Consider the following 24,454-nt stretch of genomic DNA (forward strand, 5'->3'; position numbering starts at 1 on the left):
AAAAAAAAAAAAAAAAAAAAAAAAAAAAAAAAAAAAAAAAAAAAAAAAAAAAAAAAAAAAAAAAAAAAAAAAAATCCTTAAATTTTGTGTTTTTCGGCAGGGTTGTGGGTCAATGTTTTTGCCTGCCCCGACCGGTAGCAGCTGGGTTTCCCCCCAAATCAAAAGCAAAATGGTCTGCCTCCCGAGTTTGTCAAGCAATTCGACTTAGCGAGAAAATTCGGTGTCGCCAAACGAGGAGTAGATTTTCACTCATGTGAATGAATAAAATGTGAACGAAAATTTCAATATTAACTATTAAAATAGTCCAAAAAAACATCATTGATTCAAATTGCAAATAATTTAAAAAATATTATCAAGTGGTTTTGAAAAATTAAAAAATACCTATTGAATTTTTTAAAGAATATCAAATTGTTTATAGATAAATTTATGATTTTCGTATTTTTTGAACTTTATAAAAAGGTAAAGATTATTAAGGTTACTTTTAAAATTTTATCAATATTTTTTAAATATAGTAATAATGAAAAATGTAGTTTTGAAATATTATTAAAAATTTAAAAATATTTTAAAAATAAATTATTAATGATTTTCATTAAATTAAAAAAATATTTTCAAGAGAAATTTTTATTAATTCAATTAAACCATTTTTAATAATATTTTTTTAAATAAAATATTAACGATTTTCATTCAATTTTAAAAATTTTAAAAAAATATAAAAATATTTTTGAGACGGATATAAAATTTAGAGAAATTTTTATTAATTATAATTTTTAATAATATTTTTTAAATAAAGTATTAACCATTTTCATTTAATTTTAAAAATTTTAAAAAATTAAGAATAGTTTCGAAATATAAAATTTAGGAGAAATTTTCATTAATTCAATTAAAGAAAGAAGTTAAGACGGTTGAGGGGACGACATGTCGTTCGATCAGCAATCACGGACTTGGATTTAATATTGAATCCCAATCATATTAGGTAAGATGGTTTGAGATCCGTATACGATTTCCCCTTTTATTTACAGTTCCCTCCAATCTTGACCAATCAAATTCCCACCGTCATTTACTTTTCTCACCGACTGGCAAAATTTAAAATAAAATCTCCTCCCAACTGGGATCCACATGCAACGGCTACGATCGCCCGATCCACCCACTGGTGCCTTCAATCTCAACCGTCCATTTCCCTCCACCCCGTGGAAAAATCGCGGCCTTTGTGTTTTAGCATAGTAGACTAGAGAGTGAGGGCTTCGCACTTTCTCTCTCTTCTCTCTCTCTCTCCTCTCTCTCTCTCCTCTCTCTAGGTTTTCGACGCGCATTCTTTTTTCTTCTTCGATCTTCGATTTCGACTTCGATTGGCGTTGTTTTTCTGCAAGTTTTCTCGGATTTGAGGTTTGGATGTTCTGCTTGCATCCTTCATTTGTGTTTCAAGTTCGATTTCAAGTTGTGGGGTTCAGTGACGGGTTCTGATCTACGATTTTCGATTGGGGTTTTCTCGGGTTTTTAGTTGTTGGAGGGGTGTTCTTGCGATTCAGGCCTGTGCGAGGGGTTTTGTTTCGTGGAGCTGTTGGGATTTACTCGCAAGTTCGTGAAGCGACTGGTAATTCATCTAGGGTTGTGGTCTGTTTTTCAATTTTGGGGTTTGTAGATGGTCAAATCTCGGGGGGTTTTGTTGTACTTGGGTTATTTGTAAAGAAACGAGTATTTGGATTGGATCTAATTGCTCTCTTTTCGTAATTTATACTACTGAGTTATAGTTCATTTAAAATACAAAAAAATTGTTCTGATTTGTTCTTACTTTTCCTTATATTGTTATTGTCTTGTGGGTTAATTCGTGAGTTACTGAATGGACGTGTTGGTATTGAGTTCATCAGAGTGGTGATAAATTTTCGCTCTTGGTGCTCTCGATTTCTCCAGGGTTTGGTCTGAATGAATGATTTGGCGTGATTAATCTATTGCAGAGGTGTATGATTACGTGCTGAATTAGTGACTGTGTTCTTGAAGAAGCAGAATTTATCCAAGGCGCTTCTGAAGCAGGAGGGTGGTTCATATAAATGGATATGAGGACGGAAAAGAATATCAGATACCCGGAAAGATACTATGGCCATAGTTCCTTTCGTACCGGTGAATCAGAGGGTTCTGGAAGCTCGGGAAGAATTGATCCTGAAATTGCTGCTTCAGAAGTTTCTAGTACCCCAATGAGGAGATGTATCAGTTTTAATTCTGAAAGTTGTGAAGGTTTGCGAGTTCCCACCCGAGTTCTTCCCTTGACAAACCTATTGCAGTCTGAGAGGAAGGACTTGATTTATAGGTTGAGAAAAGAACTTGAACAGATTCAGACACTCGGAAAGAGAGTAGAATTGCTTAGAACGAATAGTTTTACAGTATCGTCTTCGAGTGATATTCTTAGCTGTAGCAATGGACGCGATGGGCCATCAGCTGAGTACATTATGAATACCTCAAATTTGACTTCTGGGAAACAAAAGAAATCTAATGTTCCAAGCCAAAAGAAAGGGCAAGGAAGCAGACAGGTTGCTTCAGGTAGAGTTGAGTCTACCGTGCAAGCTTCTGTTTCCAACAGCACAAATGCTACTTCAGCAGCTTTGATGAAACAATGTGAACAACTTTTGAAAAGGTTAATGTCGCACCAGTATGCCTGGGTATTCAACACGCCTGTTGATGTAGTGAAGTTAAATCTCCCTGATTATTTCACGGTTATTAAGCATCCAATGGATCTGGGAACCGTGAAGTCCAAGTTATCTTCTGGAGCATACTCAAGTCCACTGGATTTTCTTGCTGATGTGAAGCTTACTTTCTCCAATGCAATGACTTACAATCCCCCTGGAAATGATGTGCATATTATGGCTGATGTTCTCAATTCATATTTTGATATGAGATGGAAGGCTATTGAGAAGAAACTGCCCAAAACTGATGGTCATGCATTGCCATCTAAATCTAGACCTCGGGAAGCTGTTGAGACTGTTAAGCACACGCCTCAAAAAAAGATGAAAGTTGCTTCTAGGCCCCAAGAAGTTACACCGATGCCCACCAAGCGTGTGATGACAGACGAAGAAAAGCTAAATCTGGGGAGAGAGCTGGAGTCGCTGTTAGGAGAATTGCCCATGCATATAATTGACTTCTTGAGAGAGTATAGCTCTGGTGGAAGGGAATCTGGAGAAGAAGATTTTGAGGTTAACATTGATGATCTCAGTGATGATACACTTTTCAAATTGCGGAAGCTTCTAGATGATCATTTTCAGGAAAAACAAAAGAATAATGCCGGTGCTGAACCTTGTGTGATTGAGGTATTAATACTGATTCGACAATTGTGTTCTATTTTACACTTTGTGTGTATTTGACTGCTTCTGTATTAAATAATTTATTACTTTCAGTTGCAGATGCTGAATGACTCCGGAGTAAGCAACTCATCAATGCAACCATCTAAAGGTCTTAGGCCTTCCTTGATTTCACTAAGCATACTATCGACTTGATTTTCCTATAGCTCTTTACTCTATTTTCTTCTTATTGCAATATTAGGGAGTGGGCCAATTGATGAGGATATGAATGTTGGTGGGCATGAAGCTCCGGTTTCAAGCTGTGCTCCTTCAGAGATAGAGAAAGGTGCTGCTAACAGCAAATGCGCGGTCTCGAGAAATTCAAAGGGTTAGTCAAGTTTTCCTTCTCTGTGTTCTGTGGTATCTCTGTTGTGGTATTCTGTCTTTGCTATTTTGCGAGATCAAGATCTTTTAGCATTATACCTTCTTATTGTAGTTATTGAAATCCCTTGAGGAGTCTCGTAATGTATGTATTATAGCTAACAGATCCGTATGTTGGATGGGTTGATAAATGAGTGGAATGTCATCGTTTAATTGTGCGACCTATGTGTTTTGCAGATTCGGATATTTCTAGTTATGAAAACGATTCTGAGTGTGACAAAGCTTCAATTCGAGTGCACGAACAGGTGTTTTATTGATTAGTAACTTGTTATCAAATGGGTGGCCTCTGGTCAATATGAATACTTGCGTTGTTGTTATTGTTTAATGGATGTCAGAGTTTGTTGATTTCTTGTTTTGGACTATCAGCAGGTTCCAGAAACCATTGGCTCCGAAGGTCCTATGATTGAAGCTACTACTTCGGATGGACCTCTTGAAAGGAATCGTGGGTGTTCTTATCCTTCTTTGTCATTCGTTTTAAGAAATTGGATTATGCTATAACTTTTTTTATCTTCATGAAATAGATAACTCTGGACAAGTATTAAATATGAGCTTTTAGTTTTTTGTGGATAGGGGCACCTTGAGATGTCATTTTCAAAAAATCTAGGATACCCATATGAATTGGGCACTTTATTTATTAGACATTTAAAAAAGTTTAACGTACACTTCTAATCTTTGAAATTTAATGAGATCATGTTCTTAAGATTTAATGAGATTATTTACATATGTTGATCGATAAATTAATTAGGGGCTGATTGTATGTATATATTACAAACACTAAGTCCTTTTTCTTGTATATATTAAACTTTTGGGGCTGATTGTATGTATATATTAAATTGATTAGGGGCTGATTGTATGTATACATTAAACTTTTGGGACTGAACCATAAATAGTCTGTTGAAGCACTGCCAATGCATATATGTTTATGTATTGTGTTTTTCAAGGAATGTGAAATTGCTCCATTGTAACATTGTCAAAACCTATTTAGATCTCAATGGTGGCGAATCTTAAAATAATTCATTTTTCTTGACATTCATAGATTGTTTATTTTCTATTATAATGAACATTACTACTGATTGAAAAATTGGTAAGCATGCTCGAGTGTTTTCATGTATATCATTGTTTTGATTTTTCAAGCACACGTACTTTACTTTTGGTAATATACCTGTGTTAGATGCATGTTAAACTCTAGCTGAACCAATTGAGTTGGTGTTTGAGTGTGACACGGATTGGGGTGCATGTCAAACACTTTTCATGCATATTAAACATGCGTTTAAATGGCAGGATATCTTAGAATGTGAAATACATATAAGTATTATTGATAACTTCCTCAGATGTTAATTAATACCCTAAATGTTTTCTTGACAACTAAATGTTTATTCAATTAAGAATTTTATAAGTTGGTTTGAATTCTTTTAGTATTTTGACATGAAACATTGTATTTTAAATGCCGTGTCTTTGTTCATGTTTGTGCCTCTTTAGGCTCTGAATGAAAGCCCGTACTTGACCTTTCTCTTATTTGTATTGTCCACCAAATTTGTGTTCTTTAAATGATGTTTAGTAATAGGCATATGATATCCATCTGCAGTGGGATTGATGTTTTCCTCCTTTGCAATCACAAATAAAAAGAAGAAAACTGCCATGACTGTGCCTCATTTATGTTGTGTATTTTTTTTTTTATAATTTAAATCATAATAGTTGCCTTTAAGTAGTTCCTTAATTTTCTTGGCACCATTTTGAGTTTTTGTTTTATATTGTCATTGGGCATGATAATGGATGTTGAATTTGAAGCATTTTCTTTTGTCACTCATGCTATTTAACGACTTCCCACAGAATTTGAAGGTGGCTACGAACAACTTGAGCAGACTTCAGGCAAGCCTAGTTCTACCGAGTCAGATTGCAATCAGGATGGTGAGTTTTAAGTGTGTGTTTGGAGTTCTTTATAAAAAAAGAAAAAAAGAAGGCTTTTAAATGAACTTACTTTTCCCTTAAATCACTTTCAGATGAATCACTAATTTAGAATGTGTTAAGTTTTTAAGTGATCTTAGATGACTCAAAAACACTTCTAAAAAATTACGTGCTTGGTAATAAACAAAAGAAAATTTCAACAAACCAGATTGATGAGAGAACTTCTTTGGAAGAAACACTTGGAGATGATCATAAGCAAGTGACTTTTATAAGAAAAAAAGAACATATTTATGACTAGTAGAATCTTTTTTGAGTGTAGGCAACCAAACAAATTTGTTCTTGAATGTTCTTTCAAAAAAATGTAAACAATGCGTTATTGAAAGTGTTCTTATTAAAAACTATTTTAAGAAAAAGTGCCTAAACTTAAAGGCATGTCTAGCTCACTCTAAGAGTGAGAATTTGTACCCCTCTTATGTATGCATTCCAGTTAATTCATTTAATGAATATTGTAGGTAACTACTCTGATAAGCGTGTCTCTCCTGAGAGGCTTTACCGGGCTGCTCTTCTGAAGAACCGATTTGCGGACACAATTTTAAGAGCTAAAGAAAAGACGATGACACAGGTTGGTTCAATACACGGCGTACTTGTTTAGCCTCGTACTACTTTTAATGGATTTTGCAATGAGAGATTGCAAGTTTTGATCTGGATGGTGTGCATTTTCATCTGGGCCGAGATCAGGGTGACAAGGGTGATCCCGAGAAGTTGCGACGGGAGAGGGAGGAACTGGAACTGGAGCAGAGGAAAGGTAGTTGGAAGGTCTTGTGAACTTTATCTGGGTTTGTTCTTGTGGTTTATGATGTATTCCCGCTTGTGTTTTAACAAATTCTTTACATGAAATGTAGAAAAAGCACGACTGCAAGCAGAAGCCAAGGCTGCACAAGATGCACAAAGAAGAGCTGAAGCAGAAGCTGCAGCCGAAGCTAAACGAAAGAGGGAGCTCGACAGAGAAGCAGCACGACAGGCGTTGCTGCAGGTAAATTACAATCAATCTAAGCGCCAGATTAATCACCCAGAACTCCATAGATTTGCTCATTCACTTAAATACAATGCAGATAGAGAAAACTGTTATAATAGATGAGAACTCCCAATTCCTGGAAGACTGGGAGATGCTCAAAGCTGCTCCAACCGAGCAGTTACCAAGCTCGGTTGACGAAACAAGCCCCGACCACTCACAAGACGGTCTGGGTAGTTTCAAATTTGTAGGGAGCAATCCATTGGAACAACTGGGTTTGTTCATAAAAGCAGACGAAGAGGACGAGGAGATCGAGCCGAATTACATATCTTCAAACGCTATAAAAGATGTAGAAGAAGGTGAAATCGATTAGGGAGTGTCATGATAGAACTGATGATCATCAAGGCAAATGAACAGAAGAATATATCCTTTCCCCATGATGATCATTGATTATATTTATATTTTAGGAAGAAGTTAGGATAGAAGTGGGCAGAGGTGTTCTTGATTGATTTGGTTACAGAATAGAAGCCATCATTTAGAAAGTGCTTCTGATTTGGTTTGGAAATGAGCAGAGTGTTCTTTATCTGTATTGTGTGTTGTACATTGAGATAACTTCAAAACATACACATATGGGTCTGTGAATGAAAACAGGACTTAGTTTTAGCACCAACTTTTCTCCTAATTCTCTAGGGGTTTTCTTTTTGTGTTCCTCCTACCAATTTCGGTTCGTGTCGTATTGTTCGGAAAAAGTTAAAATCGTCTTTTATGGTTTTCGAAGTTTCTAATTCAAGACGGTTTTAGCTTTTTTCTCATATGAATGTGGTGAATTATACTAGATGTCTAGATTTACGATGCTGCTCTAAAATGTTTGTTCTTTGATTCAAACGTATGAACTTTTACGATTGTTGATTGCATTATCAGTCATAGAATTGCTTTGTGTTGCGGTCATGCTCGTCTTAGGGAGTATTGTTTTCCATCTCCCTCAATCTTGCTTTTTAAACTCTCTTTCACAATCTCCATGGCCTCGATTTTAAGAACTTTTTTCTTAAGTCGAGGCTACCGACTTGAGTATACATTTCCGGTTATAGGTGACGCGAATACAAATTGGCTCGACTCACTTGTTGTTGGGAAGCGAGTGCCATACAATCGCAAAGTCGGGAAGCGAGTGCCACACAATCGCAAAGTCTGCTGTCAAGAAAAGTGCAATTGTGACACTGTGCCCTTCTCTCTCTCAAAATTTAGGAAGACGGAAATTGCTGGTTGGGTTGGTCCAACCAAGAAAGGCATGGGAGTCTTTAGGTATTGATTAGGCTGAGTTAGGTAAAAGCGGGCTACGGTTCATTATGGTATTTATTTTCAAGTTTTTATTTTTATTTTTATTTTTATTTTTAAATTTTGGATTGATATTATTGAATGCATATGGTTAGAAACATAAGTTGATGTGAAAGGTGACCTACCGTTGCCTACCTAATATTTATACATGAAAATTAAATACAATTATTATAATTTATTGTTATTCTATCATGAAGTATAACCTACCACTTTTACATTTTTGATTCTTCCCTCTACACACTTTAAATTTGATTATCGACCTTCTACCCGAATGACTTCTAGATGTCATATAAGGTTAAATCTATATAGTGTCGGTATTTTTTTTTTCATTTTTTAAAAAGTAAAATAGTGGTACCTGAAATTAGGGGTGTACACTCAACTCGGTAACTCAAGAACCCAACTCGAACTATAAGGGTTTGGTTGGTTTAGAAAGGATTTCAGGTTGGATTGAATTTTTTTTATATACTTAATTCGGTTCAGATTGAGTATGGGTTCAGTAGGCAAGGAACCAGGTCAACCCGAACTAACCCAATTATATATATATAAAAGCAAGAGTGATTCTTGTCTCGCTTCAAGTGTATGTTATTTTTTAGAATATTTACTCAATTATGTTATATAAAATCGGAACTAACCCAATTATGTTATTTTTTATTATTATTATTTACTCTAAAAAGTAATTTTTAAAATATATATTAAAATTTAGTTTCAAATAAATAAATATTTTACCTATTTATATTTATAGTTATTTTAAAATGAAATAAATAATTAGATCAACCCGAACCAATCATATCCAATTAAAATATTATGTAGTTAAATTACGTTAGATTTCATTATTAAAAAACTAACTCTACAATCTAAAAAATATCTCGACCTGGTACTAGTAGGACAAAATTTTATGAAAGTTTTTATATAAGGACGGAGACAAGAAAATCGTCCACATCGTTCTACGAGCATCCCTTTCTCTCCGTAGTTGCCATTTATGACGATAGACAAATCTTAATTATATTTTAAAATTAGAGAAAAATAGAATAATAAATTTCAAATATAAAATTATTACAAAGTTTTTGAAGATTCTGCAGAAAAAATAAAAAAAAAATAAAAAAAAGTTCGATCATTGTTTATTTATTGAGTTTCGATCTTTTCAATCCGAAAAACCCATCTCGCTTTTCGGTTTGATTCTCTCCAAAAATCCATTCCCTCCCTTTTCTCCGCGTTCAAAATTTCCGATCACCGGGTTTCGATGGAAACCCATCTGAATCCTCTTCCGTTCTTCTTCTCCATCTTCTTCACGATCTATATCATTGCTTATTTCTTTCTGTTTCGTAATTGGAGCCCTAAGATCCGGCCGGAAGCTTCGAGTTGCGCGATTTCCTTTGCACATGGAACCCCCGCCGTGTTCTTAGCTTCCGGCGCTATTTTTGCCGACGCCGGTCGCGGTTTCGCTTCACCGAACACCGATCTTCAAAACTCTGTTCTCGATTACAGCATCGCTTACTTTCTCATGGATCTATTGCACTATCTCGTCTTCTTCCCTGCGGATGTGCTGTTCATCGCTCATCATTTGGTTACTCTCTTCGTGTTCTTCACTTGCCGATATGTTGTCTCCCATGGCGCTTATGCGATTCTTGTCCTTTTGATTCTCGCTGAGATCACCAGCTTTTGTCAGAACGCTTGGACGCTTGCTAGAGCGAGAAGAGGCGATGTTGAGTTTGCAGGTAGGGTTTGTGATCTTCTGTCTCCTCCATTTTATGTGCTGTATTCGATTGTTAGAGGATTTTTTGGGCCGTATTTTCTGTACAAGATGGGGGAGTTCTACGTTAATGGTGGAGCTGAGAGTGTGATTCCTAAATGGCTTTGGATTTCTTGGATTTTTGTTGTGGCGACCGCCATTTCTGTGAGTATTTTGTGGATTATGAATCTGTGGATTGAGCTTTACAGAGAAAAAAGCAGCAAGATGGAGAAGAAGAAGGGGAGGTAGGAGGAAGGAAGGAAGCCATTATTGGAGCTTGTTCAAAAGCTCTGTCTCTGTTTTGGTCTGCAACAATGGAGGGGAGAGGCTTTCTGTGGGGATTGTTTAAACCCACATAGGAGGAAGAAGAAGAAGAAGGTAGCCATTGGGATTCATCTTCTATTCAGTGATGATTCAGAGAAGGAAAAAGGGTATCAAGATTTCTCCATGGAAGAGAGTTCTATGGTCAGTAACTTTCTGTTTTTTGATCTCTTATATGGAATTATGATGCTCTGTTCTTCTTGTTCTTCTTGTTCTTCTTCTTCAATGAGTAATTTATTGTTCTTTTTCATGTGGTATATATATATATATAAATATGTTGTGAATTCCTGTGTTGTTATGTTTTTAGTATGATCTGAGTTACACAAATTTGCCTAATAACTTATAGATTATGACTGTTCTTGTGAGCTATATGCAAGTAGGGAAGATAATGCTCTATAAAATGACGAAATGAATGGAGGATTTTGTGGACTGGTTGGAGTTTTTGTTGCCTTTCTATCATAACAAGAGAGAATCGAAGGTAAGTAACGTAACAGCCCAAGCTCACTGCTAGTAGATATTGTCTTCTTTGAGCTTTTCCTTTCGAGCTTTCCTTCAAGGTTTTAAAATGCGTCCTTGTTGGCATACTGCTCGGTGTCTGGGTCTGATACCATTTGTAACAACCCAAGCTCACTGCAAGTAGATATCGTCATTTTTGGGCTTGCTACGCCTCAAGGTTTTCAAACGCATCACTAGGGAGAACAGATGGGGGATCTCACAATCTACCCCTTTGGGGGCTAGCGTCCTTGTTGGCATACTGCTCAGTGTCTGGGTCTGATACAATTTAACAGCTCAAGCTCACTGTTAGTAGATATTGTTTTTTTTTAGCTTTTCCTTCTAGGCTTCCCCTCAAGGTGTTTTGAAACGTGTCCCTTGAAGAGAGGTTTTTACACCCTTGTAAGGAATGCTTAGTTCCCCGTTCCAACAAATGTGAGATCTCACAATCCACCTCTTTAGGAGCCCAACGTCCTCGCTGGCACACTGTCTAGTGTCTGGCTTTGATACCATTTGTAACAGCCCAAGGCCACTACGGACATATATTGTCCTTTTTGAGTTTTCCCTTCTGGATTTCCTTAATGTATCCACTAAGGAGAGGTTTCCACACCCTTATAAGGAATGCTTTGTTCTTCACTCCAACATATATGGGATCTCACAATTCGCCCCATTGGGAGCTCAGCTTCCTGCTGGCACACTGCATAGTGTCTGACTTTGATATCATTTGTAACAGAAGCTTAGATAAGAATGTTTCGTTCCCCTTGTCCAACCGATATGAGTTCTCAAAGTAAATTGAAGCAATACTGTTCCATTGATTGTGGATAATGATTAAAGTTTGACAATGTAACTAGCATTGAAATTACTATATTTACAAAGATACCGAACGAGGGATTAGACACCGTAAATCCCTCTCTAAGATAGTTTGGACTCCAGGATTCTATTTATCTTTATAATTCTACATACCTATGGATACTATTGTCATATGCTTCTTTTGAGTTCAAAGTGAAGCAATTGTAATTTATGAGAAGAAATAGTAGTTCTTCGATTGAAGTATGATATTTCTGAGTCCTCCAATAGGCGTTGTGACCATTATAACCACTCCAAGTACGATGCATATCTGAAACCGATGAAGAGAAGAAAACATTAGCATCACCGCTAGTAGATATTGTCCTCTTTGGACTTTCCCTTCCGAGCTACCCTCAAAGTTTTAAAACAAGCATTGTGCGAGGAGAGCATTACCCAATTAGTCCACCAAGAGAATCCAAACATTTTGGGTTTGTAAAGGGAAAGCCACATGACACAGGGTAGCTGAGAAAGAAAAATGAAACGAGAAGTATCAGTAAGTAAGCATCGTAATTTCGTCACGAAAAATCTTTAGACAGTTTCGTTTTCGGGTTCGATAACTGAAATACTCCACAAGAATGAGAAACAAGAAGAAAGATGACCAAAAGTAAAAAGTTGTCTTACGAAATATGTTGTTGGGGCAAAGGCAAATCCTCCAAAGAATCCAAGTAGACCACCAAAGAAAGGGAAGCAAATGCCAATGAACATTGTGATTGCTGCAGTAAATCATAGGGTAATACCCAGTTAGTTAAGTTTAGTATTGTTTGAAAGGGCAGGAATGATTTGAAGCTTACTTACCGACATATACGTTCCGAGCCATGAATCGAAGCGTAAAACTAGGCTTGAAATGCATTTTCTTCACCAATACAGTTTCTATCATGTCAAACACTGGCATTGCATATATCTGCAGTCACACAAACAAGTACGTTTTGTTTAATTACATCGAACAGCTAGCCGTTCATTCAAACTGCAGATGATACGAAGAATCGACATCGATTGAAGAAGTTTACCTGGTAACCTCCTATAACATGGATCACAACAAGCATGTTAGCAATTGCAATGAGCCATGTAGGTTTCTCTAGTGACATCAAAATGTTTTCTTTCATGGAATTTCCAAACATCCAGTATCCAATAAAAGCAACAGGGAAGTAGCACAGGGCAACAACGATATAAGCGACAACGACTCCTTTCCACATCGGTCCTTTCGAGGGCTTCTCCGGTGTAGATGCGATTGTTGCCTGTATCTCGAGCACCACATTATGCCCTGCATAAGCAAAAGCCACATCTCCCAGACCATTTAAGAAGTTCAAAGCTATCCCTGATGTAGTACTAGCTTTGTATCCATAGTCCACATCTGGCTGAACACCCTTTGTGGCGGAGGTTGTCCAAGCAATCGTCGAGTAACTGCGAATCAATCAAGAACTCGAGGTCAATTTCTGCTATAACTTTGTATACTTGAGAGTTTTGTGAGAGCATCATACGCCAAGGACATAACAGCTGCAGTCAAAGAGACACCAGAGAGGGAGTTGAAGTTGGGGAGGTGGGCGAGTACAAAGTGAACTGAAGCGAAGATCATGATAAAGTAAGATAATTTGATACTCTTGCAGCTCGGGCAAACAAGGTCGTGAAACTTTTTCAGCGATTGCCCTCCAGTCACCATATAAATTATGTTGGTACCAACTTCAACAATGAGTTGTTGAGGCACCACAATGTAAAGGCCTAATTTCTCTCCAAACGCATGTTGACCGAGTTCATGGTATCTATCAAATCTCTTCCCAGGAACCATTTCATGCATTTGCACCATTTGCCATAATGTGTATAAAGTGATGATCCATGACAATACCATGACAACCACACCAGGACCCCTGCAAATTCAAATTGATTGGATTAATCAATGCCAATCGAAGAGGTCAAATTAGCTCACACTCAGTCCAATATGACATGAGAATGTTGTGTTTAATAAACTTTTAATATCAATATCTAAATCGAACGATGGTTGGTTGATGGTCGCTATAGTTTAAACCTATTCTCAAAATTCTTTTACTTTTTTGCTTCGACAACTACTAATGTGAGATCCCACATTAGTTGGGGAGAAGATCAAAATATTCTCCATAAGAGTTTGGAAATCTTTTTCTAGTTGACGCGTTTTAAAATCCTTGAGGGGAAGCTTGAAGGGAAAAGCCCAAAGAGAATAATATCTACTAGAGCTAGGCTTGGATGGTTATAAATGGTATTAGAGCCAAACACTGGACGATGTGCTAGCAAGGAGACTGAGCCCTGAAGGAGGATAGACATGAGGCAGTGTGCCAATAAAGACGCTAGACCCCCAAGGGGCTGAATGATTGGAGAAGGGAACGAGTGCGAGCGAGGAAGCTGGATCCTGAAACATGTTTTATAAGAATGTGGAAACCTCTCTCTGGCATACGCATTTTAAAAATCTTGAGGGGAAATTCAAAAGAGAAAGCCCAAAGAGGAGAAAAATCAGTGAGTTTGGGCTCTTACAACTTAGGGTAGTTAAAGATTCACCAAGTTTTATCTACCATCAGAGTTCGAGCTTACTACCATCCAAGGCTTGCCATTGCAGACGGAAGACTAAGGACGCCAGCACCAACCATGGCAGCCACATTGTGAAAGGCAGAATACCACCATTTCGCGTTCCTTGAAGAAGAAATTGGAAGCCAATCATCTATTGCCTTTTGTTCCTTTGTTTTATTGGTGCCCTATCAATCAGCCAAAAGATAGATATCATTTCAATGGCAAGCCAAATAAAGAGCGAGCAAGCAAGCAAGCAATCAGTAACAGAATGATGTATAAAGTAAAAATATTATAATCTTGGAAGTCTTAAGGTTGATTAGAATATTCCAATCTCAAAATCAGTCTCAAGATTAAAGTAATGTTTAAAAGGTTCTTCATTATGTTTCATGATCCAAATTTCACACATCACCCTAAAATCTTTCTGGGAATTGGACCCACAGACCATATGGCAAAGTCTAGTGCTGATATGTGGACACCCACTGATATTTTCTTTTTCCTTTTGTGGTCTCAAACTACAAGTCATATTCACCATCATCATATTAAACTCAACTAATCTCCTAACATGAAATCACACCACAAAAGGCAACCTGTTTTGTTCAAGTTGTGCAGTAAAAAATTTAGAACTAAACAAGGACAAACCATCAAGGCTATGAATAGAAACATTAAATTACCAAAGCCAACAAGGAATATGTAGGTTTTAGCTATCCAAGAGGATGATTATGGATCATTGGTAAACGCAATAAATTTATGACATGAATATCTCAATTCAAACCTAATTCTAACGGGTTAAAACATATATTCTTAACCAACAAATTTGAGAGGCTGAAGGAGGTATTAGTCCAGAGATTTAAATCTCTACTCCAAAAATAAATGTTTATTGGAGTACAAAGGTGTTAGTCAAGTCTATTGGAGCATGAAGGTACATATTCAAAAAAGGTGCTCCAACTCAAGCGTAGCTTAACTAGTTAAAACATTTATCTTCGACCATTAAGTCGAAAGTGTTAGTTAAGAAGTTCAAATTCTCACCGCTACATATTGTCGAACTAAAAGAAATGATTAAATGATTGGAGTATGTCAATTTGAACGTAGCTGAGTTGAAGTATTCAAAAGATTATACTCTTCATCTAACTAAAAAATAAATAAATGAGTATAGTTTTCTAAAACTGACTAGGTCATTGAAACAAGAAGATCGAAATTCAAAATGGACTAACGAAATCAAAATCAAAAGAAGAAGAAAAACAGATTGATTCATAAATGAGCTATAGATCATGAAATTTATAAACCATGATTCCAACGATTTGAGTTCAGTTCAGTCCCAACACATCGATAACTACGAAATTCCAAAAAGAAAATCAATCTGTTTCGATTATCGATTGAAACAGAAAAAGAGGGAAGAACAAAGAGAACGAGAGAACAAACATCGTCGTTGCCACCATTAATGCTTGTTCTTGGAGGACCTTCAGTTCCCATGAATGGCTGAAAACCTAGAAGTTACAGAAGAAATTCAAGAGAAAAGGAGAGAAGTAAACAAAAAAATTTGCAGAAGCTTTTAACGATGCAACTCATAGAAATGAAAGTGGGGGAGCTCTGTATTTATACCAGGAAGAAGGCTGCAAATTTGGAAATTTTTAAAATTTTATATTTAAATTTTCTAAAAATTGATGAATTTTTAAAAAATTAATAATAATAAATAAATAAATAATAATAATAATAATAAATCAATAATTTAGGGAACAAAAATTGAAAATTTTAAAAATAAATTAAATAATTTTATAATTTATAAATAAATAAAATATAAAATGTTAGTACCTAAATTCTAAAAAATATCTTATAAATTCTCTAATAAATTTTTGAACTTTTAATTTTATATTTAATAAATTAATAAATATTGAAAACTGTGAGACTACTACGATACGTAATGGGTCAAAGCGGACAATAACTGTAGCCTATGTCGAATACGCTAGCGTCCTATTAAATAAAAAATTAAAAATTCACCGACTGTAATTGACACAATTAAAAATATAAATATCTATTACATTCTTTTTCGACTAAATGATACAAATACGAAAATTAAAAAATTTAAACTATATAAATATAAATAAGAGTCGTCATTTTTATATTTAGATTTTTATTTTGATGGTCGGTTTCACTTTTACTCGATAGATAAGACACTAAAGTAAATTTGATTCTCGAGAATATTTTATTAATAGTTTAAAGCAACTAATTTATTGAATTTTTTTTTTCAATTTTTTCGTCCGTAACATTTTAGAAGCCATGAGAGCTTATGCTTAAAGTGGACAATATCATATCATTATAAAGAGTCGTGTTCATCTGACATGGTATCAGAGTCAGACACCGGACTAGTGCCAGCGAGGAGGTTGTTCCCCAAAGGGGGTAGACATGAGACGGTGTGCTAGTAAGGACGTTGGGCCCCGAAGAGCGTGAATTGTGATGTCCCACATTGGTTGGAAAGGAGAACAAAACACCCTTTATAAGCGCATGGAAACTGTCCTTTCTCGAGCAGATGCTTTTTAAAGCGAGAGTAGAAAGCCCACATAGGACAATATTTACCATATTTTTAGATTTTTTAATTAAATTATTATATATTATTTAAAATAGAAAATAACATAAGCAATAAAATTTATAAGAGGAATAAATTCTTTTGGTGAGAAAAATAAAAAGTAATTCTTTTTCTTTTTGGAAAGTGAAAAACAATAAATGACAAATTTTTAAGAAAAATGGTTATAAATATATTTTTTTTCCCTATTTTTTAAAAAAATTAAAATATGAAATTAAAAATAAATTAGAGCCTTAGTAATTATAAATAATTTTTTAGAATTTAAATTATCAAAAAGTTATTTTAAAAATTTATAAGCATTCATTTGTTTAATACTTATTATAAAACATTTAATTTATGCTTAAAAAAATATATTTTCTTTATTTATATATATATATATATATATATATTTTCCGACCTTACCCAAATTATTTGGGAGGTTGTCGTTCTTATATAGTTAGGATCTGATTCTAATTTTTAAAGATCACGTAAACTCGTTGAATAGAAAATGCATCGAATATTATTTTAAATGATAAGACATGCACGATAAATCGAGCATAGCTTAATGAATAAGATATCAATTATTATTTGGAAAAAATTGACATGTATTGTACAATTCAAGTTAGCTTTTCTCGAGTTAAGAGGCCCGGGACTTTGGAGATGTTGAAAATGTGTAATTTTGTTTTGTGTTCGAAAAATTAAGTAAGATTAACTCCATCTCAATTATGTCAGAAGTGTTTGTATGACCCAATAACTCGATCAACTCAGACTATCCATCACAATTCAAGTTGGTTTTCGCTGACATTTATTTTTTTTTTTTTAAACCCAACCTACCCGAAAATAGGGTTGCAACCCAACTCTACCTTTATTTTTGGACTATTATTATGAATAATTTTTATTTGTTTATTTATTTATTTATTTTAGGTTGTTACAAATGGTATATGCCAGCCTTCTCACTGTTCCCCAAAGAGGGGTAGACACGAGGCGGTGTGCCTAAGGCCGCTGGCCCCAAAGAGGTGGATTTGGCAGAGGTCCTACATCCGATATCTGCTAGCAGTAGGTCTGAACAGTTATAATATTTGACGTTTACAACCGATATTAATGTTACGTTGTGACAAAAATCCAACAACCTCAACTAATCAACCATATAGATGGTGTTTTAAAAAAACATTAGATGTTTTTTTTATCTAACTTAAATAATTCCATAACTTTGACAAGGGCATAAAAGGAAAAAAAGGAAAATATCCCTCCATATCATACAACCCATTGAATAAATGTTGTAAAAATATCATTGATGAATAAACACACATGAAATTCTAAAACCAATTGGAGTGTAAAAAAAAAAAAAAAAAAAGACAGATGTTCGATATTATATACATGGTCGATATTCAATGAAACACAAAACTTCTCATCATACAAACATCGAAACAAACAAACAAACAAACTGATGTTTATGTCACTAACGATTTTACACCAAACTTCTCATCATAGAAACATCGAAACAAAAAAACAAACAAATGTTTATGTCACTAACGATTTTACTCCGACCAATTCCTCGTAGCTAGATTTTACTCCGACCAATTCCTCGTAGCTAATGGGATTCTTTTTGTTTTTGTAATGGCCCAGATCCATTGCTAACAGATATTGTCCTATTTGGGCTTCCCCTCAAGGCTTTAAAACGTGTCTGCTAGGGAAAGGTTTCCACACCCTTATAAATGGTGGTTTGTTCTCCTCCCCAACCAATGTGGGACATCACAATCCACCCCCATTCGGGGTCCAGCGTCCTCGCTGACACTCTTTCTTTCCTCCAATCTCTCCCTTTGGGGCCCACCGCCTCGTATCTACCCCCTTCGGGAAACAGCGAGAAGGCTAGCACATCGTCCGGAATCTGGCTCTGATACCATTTGTAATGGCCCAGATCCACCGCTAGCAGATATTGTCCTCTTTGGGCTTCCCCTCAAGGCTTTAAAATGCGTCGACTAGGGGAAGGTTTCCACACCCTTATAAATGGTGGTTTGTTCTCCTCCCCAACCAATGTGGGACATCATAGTTTCTTTTCAGGGTTGCTTGCTATTTGATTTTTTTCATCGAACACTTGGTTACTCGTCAAGAAAACCGATTTCGGAATCGGTTGATTCCAAAAGCATCCTTTTAGGACAAGAAAGTTGACTAGATGTGAAAGATAAAAAGAATCTAATGGGCATAGAGTGTTCTATTCATATTCAAAATTTTGACAATTNCAAAAAAAAAAAAAAAAAAAAAAAACCATACTCTTTCTTGTTTTCATGGAGATTGACTCGACCCCTAACTGATGTTTTCTGCAAAAGGAGAAGGTTTGTAACAAGATTTGTTAGTACTTATCAATTCTATCGACTTGCACCGAGCTGGTCGGGTTTGAATATGCTTGCAGAAATTAACAGAAAGTAGACATCAAACAGGCTTCGAATGCAGCAATGTCGAAAAGGGAGAAAAGGTGATAGCAAGACGGATCACACACGAAACTTGTTAGCTATGACAAGCATATAACTAATCCAGTGTTCCAAGTCGTGAACCGGGATGCGATTGTAAACGAAAAATTACAAGTTCAGCAAAGTTTCTAGTAAATCATGAAGTTTTTAAAACGCTGGATATGTCAAGATTCAAATACTTATAAAAGCTCAGAGATCTAATTGAAACAACCACGAAAGTCAAGAGACTAAACTTGTAATTTAGCCTTAATCATACGATTTTTATGGAAGAAAGAGCTGCAAAAAACTAATAAAAGAAACAATAACAACAAAGCTTGGGTTAGATTCTTACATCAATTCTTCGCCTTACTAGAGTTGTTTTCCTTAATCCTTGCTCGAGTATCCAACTTAACAAAGCGCTTGAGATCCTCATAGGGAAGCGTTTTGGCATCCTTCCTTCGTAATTCACTAAGAGCTGGACGCTTATCGATCAAACGCCACAGCCAATCAGGGTACTCCGAATCTGCCATGACTTTTGGATCTGCACCTTCCTTAAGAATATTGGCACCAACTACAGTGGTAGATTTGACCTCTTTACTTAGAATTGATGCTTTAGGAGCATCAGTAGCCGCACCCCCTCCTTTAGAACCCTTCTTTTTGCCCCCAGCAGCAAATGTTCGAACATTTGTCAATTTTATCAGATCTTCTTTGGTATTCAGAAGGCTTCTTCTAACCAATCTAATTTGGCTCATAGCCATTTTTCCTTCTGCAACTCATAATACCATTATCATCAAACAGACATACTCAATAATTCAAGTTTTTGGATCGTCATTTTCCTTCAAAATCATATTAATAAGCCTACAAGTTTTGGCATGGTAAATCGAACAGATATTGAAACGCGAAGCGGAGTTTGAGAATCTGCAGCCTAATAATTCAAGTTTTTGGAGTCTAAAGGTGATTAACGAAAACCGAAATCTGTTTTTATGTTAAACTAATTCCTAGAACCAAAACGAAATTTAACCTAAGAAATCCGGAAAAGATGAACCAACAAAATTCAAATTCGTTGAGTCCTCATAATATTAGTGATAAACAGCCAAGATTAGGAAGCTCCACACATCAAAAGGACAGCCAGGTAAGTCCAAATTCTCACATTACGAAAGATGTTTCGTTCTAAACATGATTACGAAAGAAATACAGTGAACAAGATGACAATAAGGAGGAGGACGAGGAAGATACCTGTAGTTGACGGAGAAGAAAGCAACAGAAATGGCGGAGATTGAGAATGAGAATCGGAGTTCGGCAATGGAGAAAAAGAGATGCACCTTACACACAGTTAGAACTTAGGGCTTCGACTACGGACTCTTCTCTATCTCTCTTTCTTTTATTTTTGTTAAATTAGTTTTTTTTTTTTTTTTTTTTTTTTAATGTTTAATGTTTATTTTTTATTTTTTATTTTATGTTCGATAAATTTATTAATTTTCTGTTGCATTTTAAACAACTTAATAATTATCCAATTGAAAATTTAAAGATATATTAGATGTAAATTTGGAAAATTTAATTATAAAAAAAAATCATAAACTTTTTATAATCTAAAAATATAGATACAAACATTAATATTTTATTTCAAAAATACCCTTAAATTTTTAATAGTGTTTCAAATATGTTACTTAAATTTTTTTTTATTAATACTCTTTATTTTTTAAAAAATTAAAAAAAAAATACATTTACGGTTAGTATGGTGTTTAAAAAAATATTCATAAAAAAAAAATAGCATTAACCCCTTTTACCTTTATAAAAAAAATTATTATTGACGAAAACAATATACCACAATTTCCAAAAAAAATTATTATTGACGAAAACAATATACCACAATTTCCAAAATTATTTCCAAAATATTAACGGTCTCTTTCTCTGCTGAAAATCTTACGAGATTAAGTTTCTTTACTTGATAATTTTGCACGAAAGAGTTGATACCTTCACGTGCTCTGATTTTGTGATATGAATCAAGTTTCTTTGTTGGAGGGATTTTGAGGATATGAATTATTATGTGTGGAGTCCTATAAGAGCCCGAGACCACGGCTAGTAGATATTGTCTACTTTGGCCTATTAGGTATAGTCGGCCTCACAATTTTAAACCCTTAATGTTTCGTTCCCCTCTCCAACCGATGTGAAATCAAGCCCATTCTTTCTAGAGTTCAGTTTCTTTCCTGCTAGATAGAGAGTTCGTAACAAGTTAACGCTTGCAACGTATAGTCCTTTAGAGTCCTTTCCATCAAGTCAAAAGTCCTACGAGATACCTACGTATATAGTTATTGAGTTCAAGAAATTTCGGGTTGGAGATCAAACCAATGATATATCTTACAAACAAAGAGAAACAAACATGAGTTTATAAACTTGAATGGAAGCAAATTGTGTATAGAATAATAGCACAACAACCTTAAATTACTCAAAAATGTTCAGATTTACCTCTTTTAATTCTGTTCTAAGCCTTATCGTCTATTGACATTGTTGACAACCCTTGGCTTTCTAGCAAGTTCTCTATGATCTTCTTCAGTGCTGGGGCACTTACCCTACATTTCTGGTCACCAAAGCAGGACCTTCCTTCTTCTGCTGCCTTACAAAGCTGTGGATCCAATGGCACCTTCCCTAGAAATGGCACCCCCATGTCCCTACACATTTTTGCAGCCCCACCCCCACTGCTATCGAACACTTCGCTGCAAGTAATCAAGTTAAGCAGCTCGGGCGCTTTTTCTCGGATGTACTCTGCTGCCCATTCTGTTACGTCTACCTGCTCCTCTGTCTCAGTTGTCTTTAGAAACTTCAGATCTAACAGTGGTTGAGTCAAGCCACTCATGTTCTCTACGACACCAAGGACTTTGACACCGACTTTTTTGCAGAAACTCACTTCTTTGCGCACGTCGATGAGAGAAACTTGTTGTGGGGTGGTGACTATGATTGCGCCATCGATTCCAGTAGCTTCGAGACATTGTACGATTGAAATGTGTTCATCTGAAGTGCCTGGTGGGGCGTCGACAATCAGAAAGTCGAGTTCTCCCCAGTACACATCCTTTAGAAACTGCTTAATGAGCCCGTTTTTTCGAGGGCCTCTCCAAATGACTGCGTCGTCAGGGTTAGGGAGCATGAATCCTATTGACATAACTCCAAGGTTGGACTCTATGTAAACAGGGGACCATCCAAGGTTGCTCTGATGCACATCTTGACCTTCTAGGCCTAGCATCTTTGGTATACTTGGGCCACATATATCGATGTCCATGAGACCGACCTGGAAGTCCATGGCAGCTAGCGCAAATGAAAGCTGGGCAGAGAACGTGCTCTTTCCAACCCCGCCCTTCCCGGATAGAACTAGAATCTTGTGCTTAACCGTTGCCATTCGTTCAGCTATCGAAACCAGGTCTGAAAACAGGAGTGGCAGAAATGGTCAACAGAACATAAACACACACAGATAATAGATTCTATTAACGTATTCATATGTAGGGTTGAGAAAACCAAACAGTTCTAAACAGTAATTCCCTTCAAAAACCAAACAGCTCTAATTCTGTAACGACCCAGATCCACCGCTAGCAGATATTGTCCTATTTGAGTTTTCCCTTTCGGGCTTCCCCTCAAGGCTTTGAAACGTGTCTACTAGAGGAAAGTTTCCACACCCTTATAAAAAAGTGTTTTGTTCTCCTTCCCAACCAATGGGGGACAACACAAGTTCCCTTCAAAATTCAAGAACAATTTGCTAGAAGCAGCAATACAAGGAAGGAGATGGTGTTAATATTGGTCACTGGGAATAGGAATCAAAATTCGTGAACGGAATGACACATTATCCACTAGGGTAAAGCCCAACACTAGCCGATATTGTTCCTTTGGACTTTCCCTTTCGGGCTCTCTCAAAGTTTTTGAAACGTGTCTATTAGGAAAAGGTTTCCACACCCTTATAAAGAATGCTTCGTTCTCCTCCTCAACTGATGTGGGTTCTCACAATCTCATTCTTGGTAAATAGGTCATCGGGAAAGACAAGCAAGACATGGCTACACGGAATGGAAAAGAATCACGTGTCGTCATTGTCAGTATTTTTCAATGTATGTAACGATTTTACCCAAAGGCCTCCTCCACTCTCCTATTTCTTTCTAACCAAATAATTCCGACCAATTCTACTAGGGAGAGTCTCGGGTCACGTTTGAGAGAAATATTTTGGAAACGTAAGCGAGGAAATACGTTGAAAACAATTGTAAAGAAAGCAATGTTATAAGCTAAAAACGAGTAGGTAACGGCGGCTTTGATAACATATAACCTAAGTCGGAAGAATTGACAACTAGTCACTCGGCATGTGGTCATGGACAACACATCCCGAACAAGCATAAACAGGACTCAATTAACATTCATGTTAGCCTCAAGAACCATTTAATCAGAGTAAACCAATCAGCCCTAAAGCCTATAAGCTATAATCACAAAGCAATCATGTAACCTGAGTAGGAAGAATTGACAACTAGTTACCCCAAAAAAGGGGTTTAAAACAGGCATGTGGCCAGACAATACATTCCGAACAAGCATAAACAGGACTCAATTGACAATCATGTTAGCCTCAAGAACCATCTAATCAGAGTAAACCAATCAGCCCTAAAAGCCTATAAGCTATAATCACAAAGCAATCACTCTCCAAAAACTAATCCAAATTCGAAAACAGATTCGTAGGGTTTATGGAGACGAAACAGAACCTGGATCAGGGCCTTTAGGAGCAGTAGCACAAATTGATTGGTTGGGACATCCTTGGCAAGCGTCTGATTTCCCTGCCGACTCCGATTGAGGACCTGGGCAATCTGAAATCCAAAAACACCCCACAAAGATAACATCAACCAAAATATAATACAAAACAAAACAGAGCTGATCAGATAAATAATCCACCAACGACGAAGAAGACGAACAAAAAGAACGGGAATTTCATTACTTTCATTAGCATCTTCAGGAATTTCGCCGTTCTCCATTGCCTCCAGCTCCTCCGTCAACAACGATGAGAGGCTCTTTCTGGTAGGGTTCTGTTTTTCGTATATATATATATATATATATATAATTATTTTATTTTACTAAGTCGGCTTAGTTTTTTATTTTTTATTTATTTTTTCAAAGAAAAAAATAGCTTTAGTTATCCCTATCCGCCGTACAGTTGATAATAGATTAAATTTAAATATTCATATTTATTTTAAAAGTTACATAATAATAATTATTTAAATTTAAAATTTTGAATTAAATTTAAAAGAATAATATTTTACAAGGTTGACTTTTTATAATATTTTAATATAGTTTTAAAATATTTACGTAATATTGGAATTTTCAGTTAATAATTTTTTTTTATATAATTTAACTTATTAAATTATATAAAATACCCTTTTGTAACCTTTCATTTTTACTCTTAATTAAAAAAATTCAATAAATCCTTAAAACTTTGAAATTTAATATATATATATATATATNTAAAAAAATTCAATTATATCCTTAAACTTTGAAATTTAATATATATATATTTTTTCTTTTTTCTTTTTTCTTTTTTCTTTTTTTTTTTTGAATTAA

General features: G+C 35.7%; 5 protein-coding genes across 13 annotated transcripts in view; 2 read left to right on the plus strand and 3 right to left on the minus strand.

Annotated features, from left to right (window-relative positions):
* LOC111793053 (transcription factor GTE9) overlaps window positions 1–7,294 on the plus strand; it is an 11,767-nt gene extending 4,473 nt beyond the window's left edge. Inside the window, exons 3-13 of one of the 7 annotated variants that reach the window (XM_023674755.1) lie at window positions 899–901; window positions 2,431–3,296; window positions 3,384–3,438; window positions 3,529–3,654; window positions 3,885–3,952; window positions 4,074–4,149; window positions 5,538–5,615; window positions 6,125–6,234; window positions 6,351–6,417; window positions 6,515–6,645; window positions 6,725–7,294. In XM_023674755.1, the coding sequence (XP_023530523.1) occupies window positions 2,442–3,296; window positions 3,384–3,438; window positions 3,529–3,654; window positions 3,885–3,952; window positions 4,074–4,149; window positions 5,538–5,615; window positions 6,125–6,234; window positions 6,351–6,417; window positions 6,515–6,645; window positions 6,725–6,997 (1,839 nt within the window). In that variant the 5' untranslated portion in view covers window positions 899–901; window positions 2,431–2,441 and the 3' untranslated portion in view covers window positions 6,998–7,294. Of the gene's footprint in view, window positions 1–898; window positions 902–1,235; window positions 1,592–1,865; window positions 3,297–3,383; window positions 3,439–3,528; window positions 3,655–3,884; window positions 3,953–4,073; window positions 4,150–5,537; window positions 5,616–6,124; window positions 6,235–6,350; window positions 6,418–6,514; window positions 6,646–6,724 lie in introns of those variants that run through there. The other 6 variants (XM_023674754.1, XM_023674751.1, XM_023674749.1 and 3 more) reach the window with 6 other exon arrangements.
* A 1,733-nt stretch (window positions 7,295–9,027) lies between these two features.
* LOC111792153 (TLC domain-containing protein At5g14285-like) lies at window positions 9,028–10,356 on the plus strand. The gene has a single exon (XM_023673488.1). It carries the CDS (start codon window positions 9,197–9,199, stop codon window positions 9,932–9,934), a length of 738 nt encoding a protein of 245 aa, XP_023529256.1. The 5' UTR covers window positions 9,028–9,196; the 3' UTR covers window positions 9,935–10,356.
* A 930-nt stretch (window positions 10,357–11,286) lies between these two features.
* Window positions 11,287–15,452, minus strand: LOC111794055 (lysine histidine transporter 1-like). 3 transcript variants are annotated; one of them, XM_023676170.1, is made up of 8 exons: window positions 15,296–15,452; window positions 13,904–14,061; window positions 12,823–13,206; window positions 12,352–12,745; window positions 12,140–12,245; window positions 11,966–12,057; window positions 11,738–11,806; window positions 11,287–11,615 (listed from the first exon to the last, which is right to left on the minus strand). In XM_023676170.1, the coding sequence occupies exons 1-8, from the start codon at window positions 15,344–15,346 to the stop codon at window positions 11,517–11,519; spliced, it is 1,353 nt and encodes a 450-aa protein (XP_023531938.1). In that variant the 5' UTR covers window positions 15,347–15,452; the 3' UTR covers window positions 11,287–11,516. The 3 variants fall into 3 exon arrangements, with proteins under 3 accessions (XP_023531938.1, XP_023531940.1, XP_023531939.1); XM_023676172.1 differs by lacking the exon at window positions 15,296–15,452 and having other exon boundaries at window positions 13,844–13,912; XM_023676171.1 differs by lacking the exons at window positions 13,904–14,061; window positions 15,296–15,452 and adding an exon at window positions 13,868–13,899.
* Window positions 15,453–19,063: 3,611 nt separating this feature from the next.
* Window positions 19,064–20,265, minus strand: LOC111792730 (54S ribosomal protein L37, mitochondrial-like). Its single transcript, XM_023674295.1, has 2 exons — window positions 20,117–20,265; window positions 19,064–19,646 (listed from the first exon to the last, which is right to left on the minus strand). The coding sequence occupies exon 2, from the start codon at window positions 19,636–19,638 to the stop codon at window positions 19,234–19,236; it is 405 nt and encodes a 134-aa protein (XP_023530063.1). The 5' UTR covers window positions 19,639–19,646; window positions 20,117–20,265; the 3' UTR covers window positions 19,064–19,233.
* A 948-nt stretch (window positions 20,266–21,213) lies between these two features.
* On the minus strand, window positions 21,214–23,923 carry LOC111792729 (cytosolic Fe-S cluster assembly factor NBP35). Its single transcript, XM_023674294.1, has 3 exons — window positions 23,835–23,923; window positions 23,605–23,706; window positions 21,214–22,294 (listed from the first exon to the last, which is right to left on the minus strand). Exons 1-3 carry the CDS (start codon window positions 23,869–23,871, stop codon window positions 21,363–21,365), a joined length of 1,071 nt encoding a protein of 356 aa, XP_023530062.1. The 5' UTR covers window positions 23,872–23,923; the 3' UTR covers window positions 21,214–21,362.
* Between the last annotated feature and the right edge of the window lie 531 nt (window positions 23,924–24,454).

This window comes from Cucurbita pepo, chromosome LG04 (genome assembly GCF_002806865.2).
Source record: "Cucurbita pepo subsp. pepo cultivar mu-cu-16 chromosome LG04, ASM280686v2, whole genome shotgun sequence".
Lineage (NCBI taxonomy): Eukaryota > Viridiplantae > Streptophyta > Magnoliopsida > Cucurbitales > Cucurbitaceae > Cucurbita > Cucurbita pepo.

Coding starts and splice junctions, on each gene's coding strand:
- LOC111792153 (XM_023673488.1), top strand. CDS start 9,197: ATGGAAACCCATCTGAATCCTCTTCCGTTCTTCTTCTCCATCTTCTTC.
- LOC111794055 (XM_023676170.1), bottom strand. CDS start 15,346: ATGGGAACTGAAGGTCCTCCAAGAACAAGCATTAATGGTGGCAACGAC. Junction 12,746..12,822: donor GCAGCTGTTATGTCCTTGGC/GTATGATGCTCT, acceptor ATTGATTCGCAG/TTACTCGACGATTGCTTGGA. Junction 12,058..12,139: donor GGCTCGGAACGTATATGTCG/GTAAGTAAGCTT, acceptor GATTTACTGCAG/CAATCACAATGTTCATTGGC.
- LOC111792730 (XM_023674295.1), bottom strand. CDS start 19,638: ATGGCTATGAGCCAAATTAGATTGGTTAGAAGAAGCCTTCTGAATACC.
- LOC111792729 (XM_023674294.1), bottom strand. CDS start 23,871: ATGGAGAACGGCGAAATTCCTGAAGATGCTAATGAAA. Junction 23,707..23,834: donor TCCTGAAGATGCTAATGAAA/GTAATGAAATTC, acceptor TTTGGATTTCAG/ATTGCCCAGGTCCTCAATCG. Junction 22,295..23,604: donor TCCTAAAGGCCCTGATCCAG/GTTCTGTTTCGT, acceptor TCCTGTTTTCAG/ACCTGGTTTCGATAGCTGAA.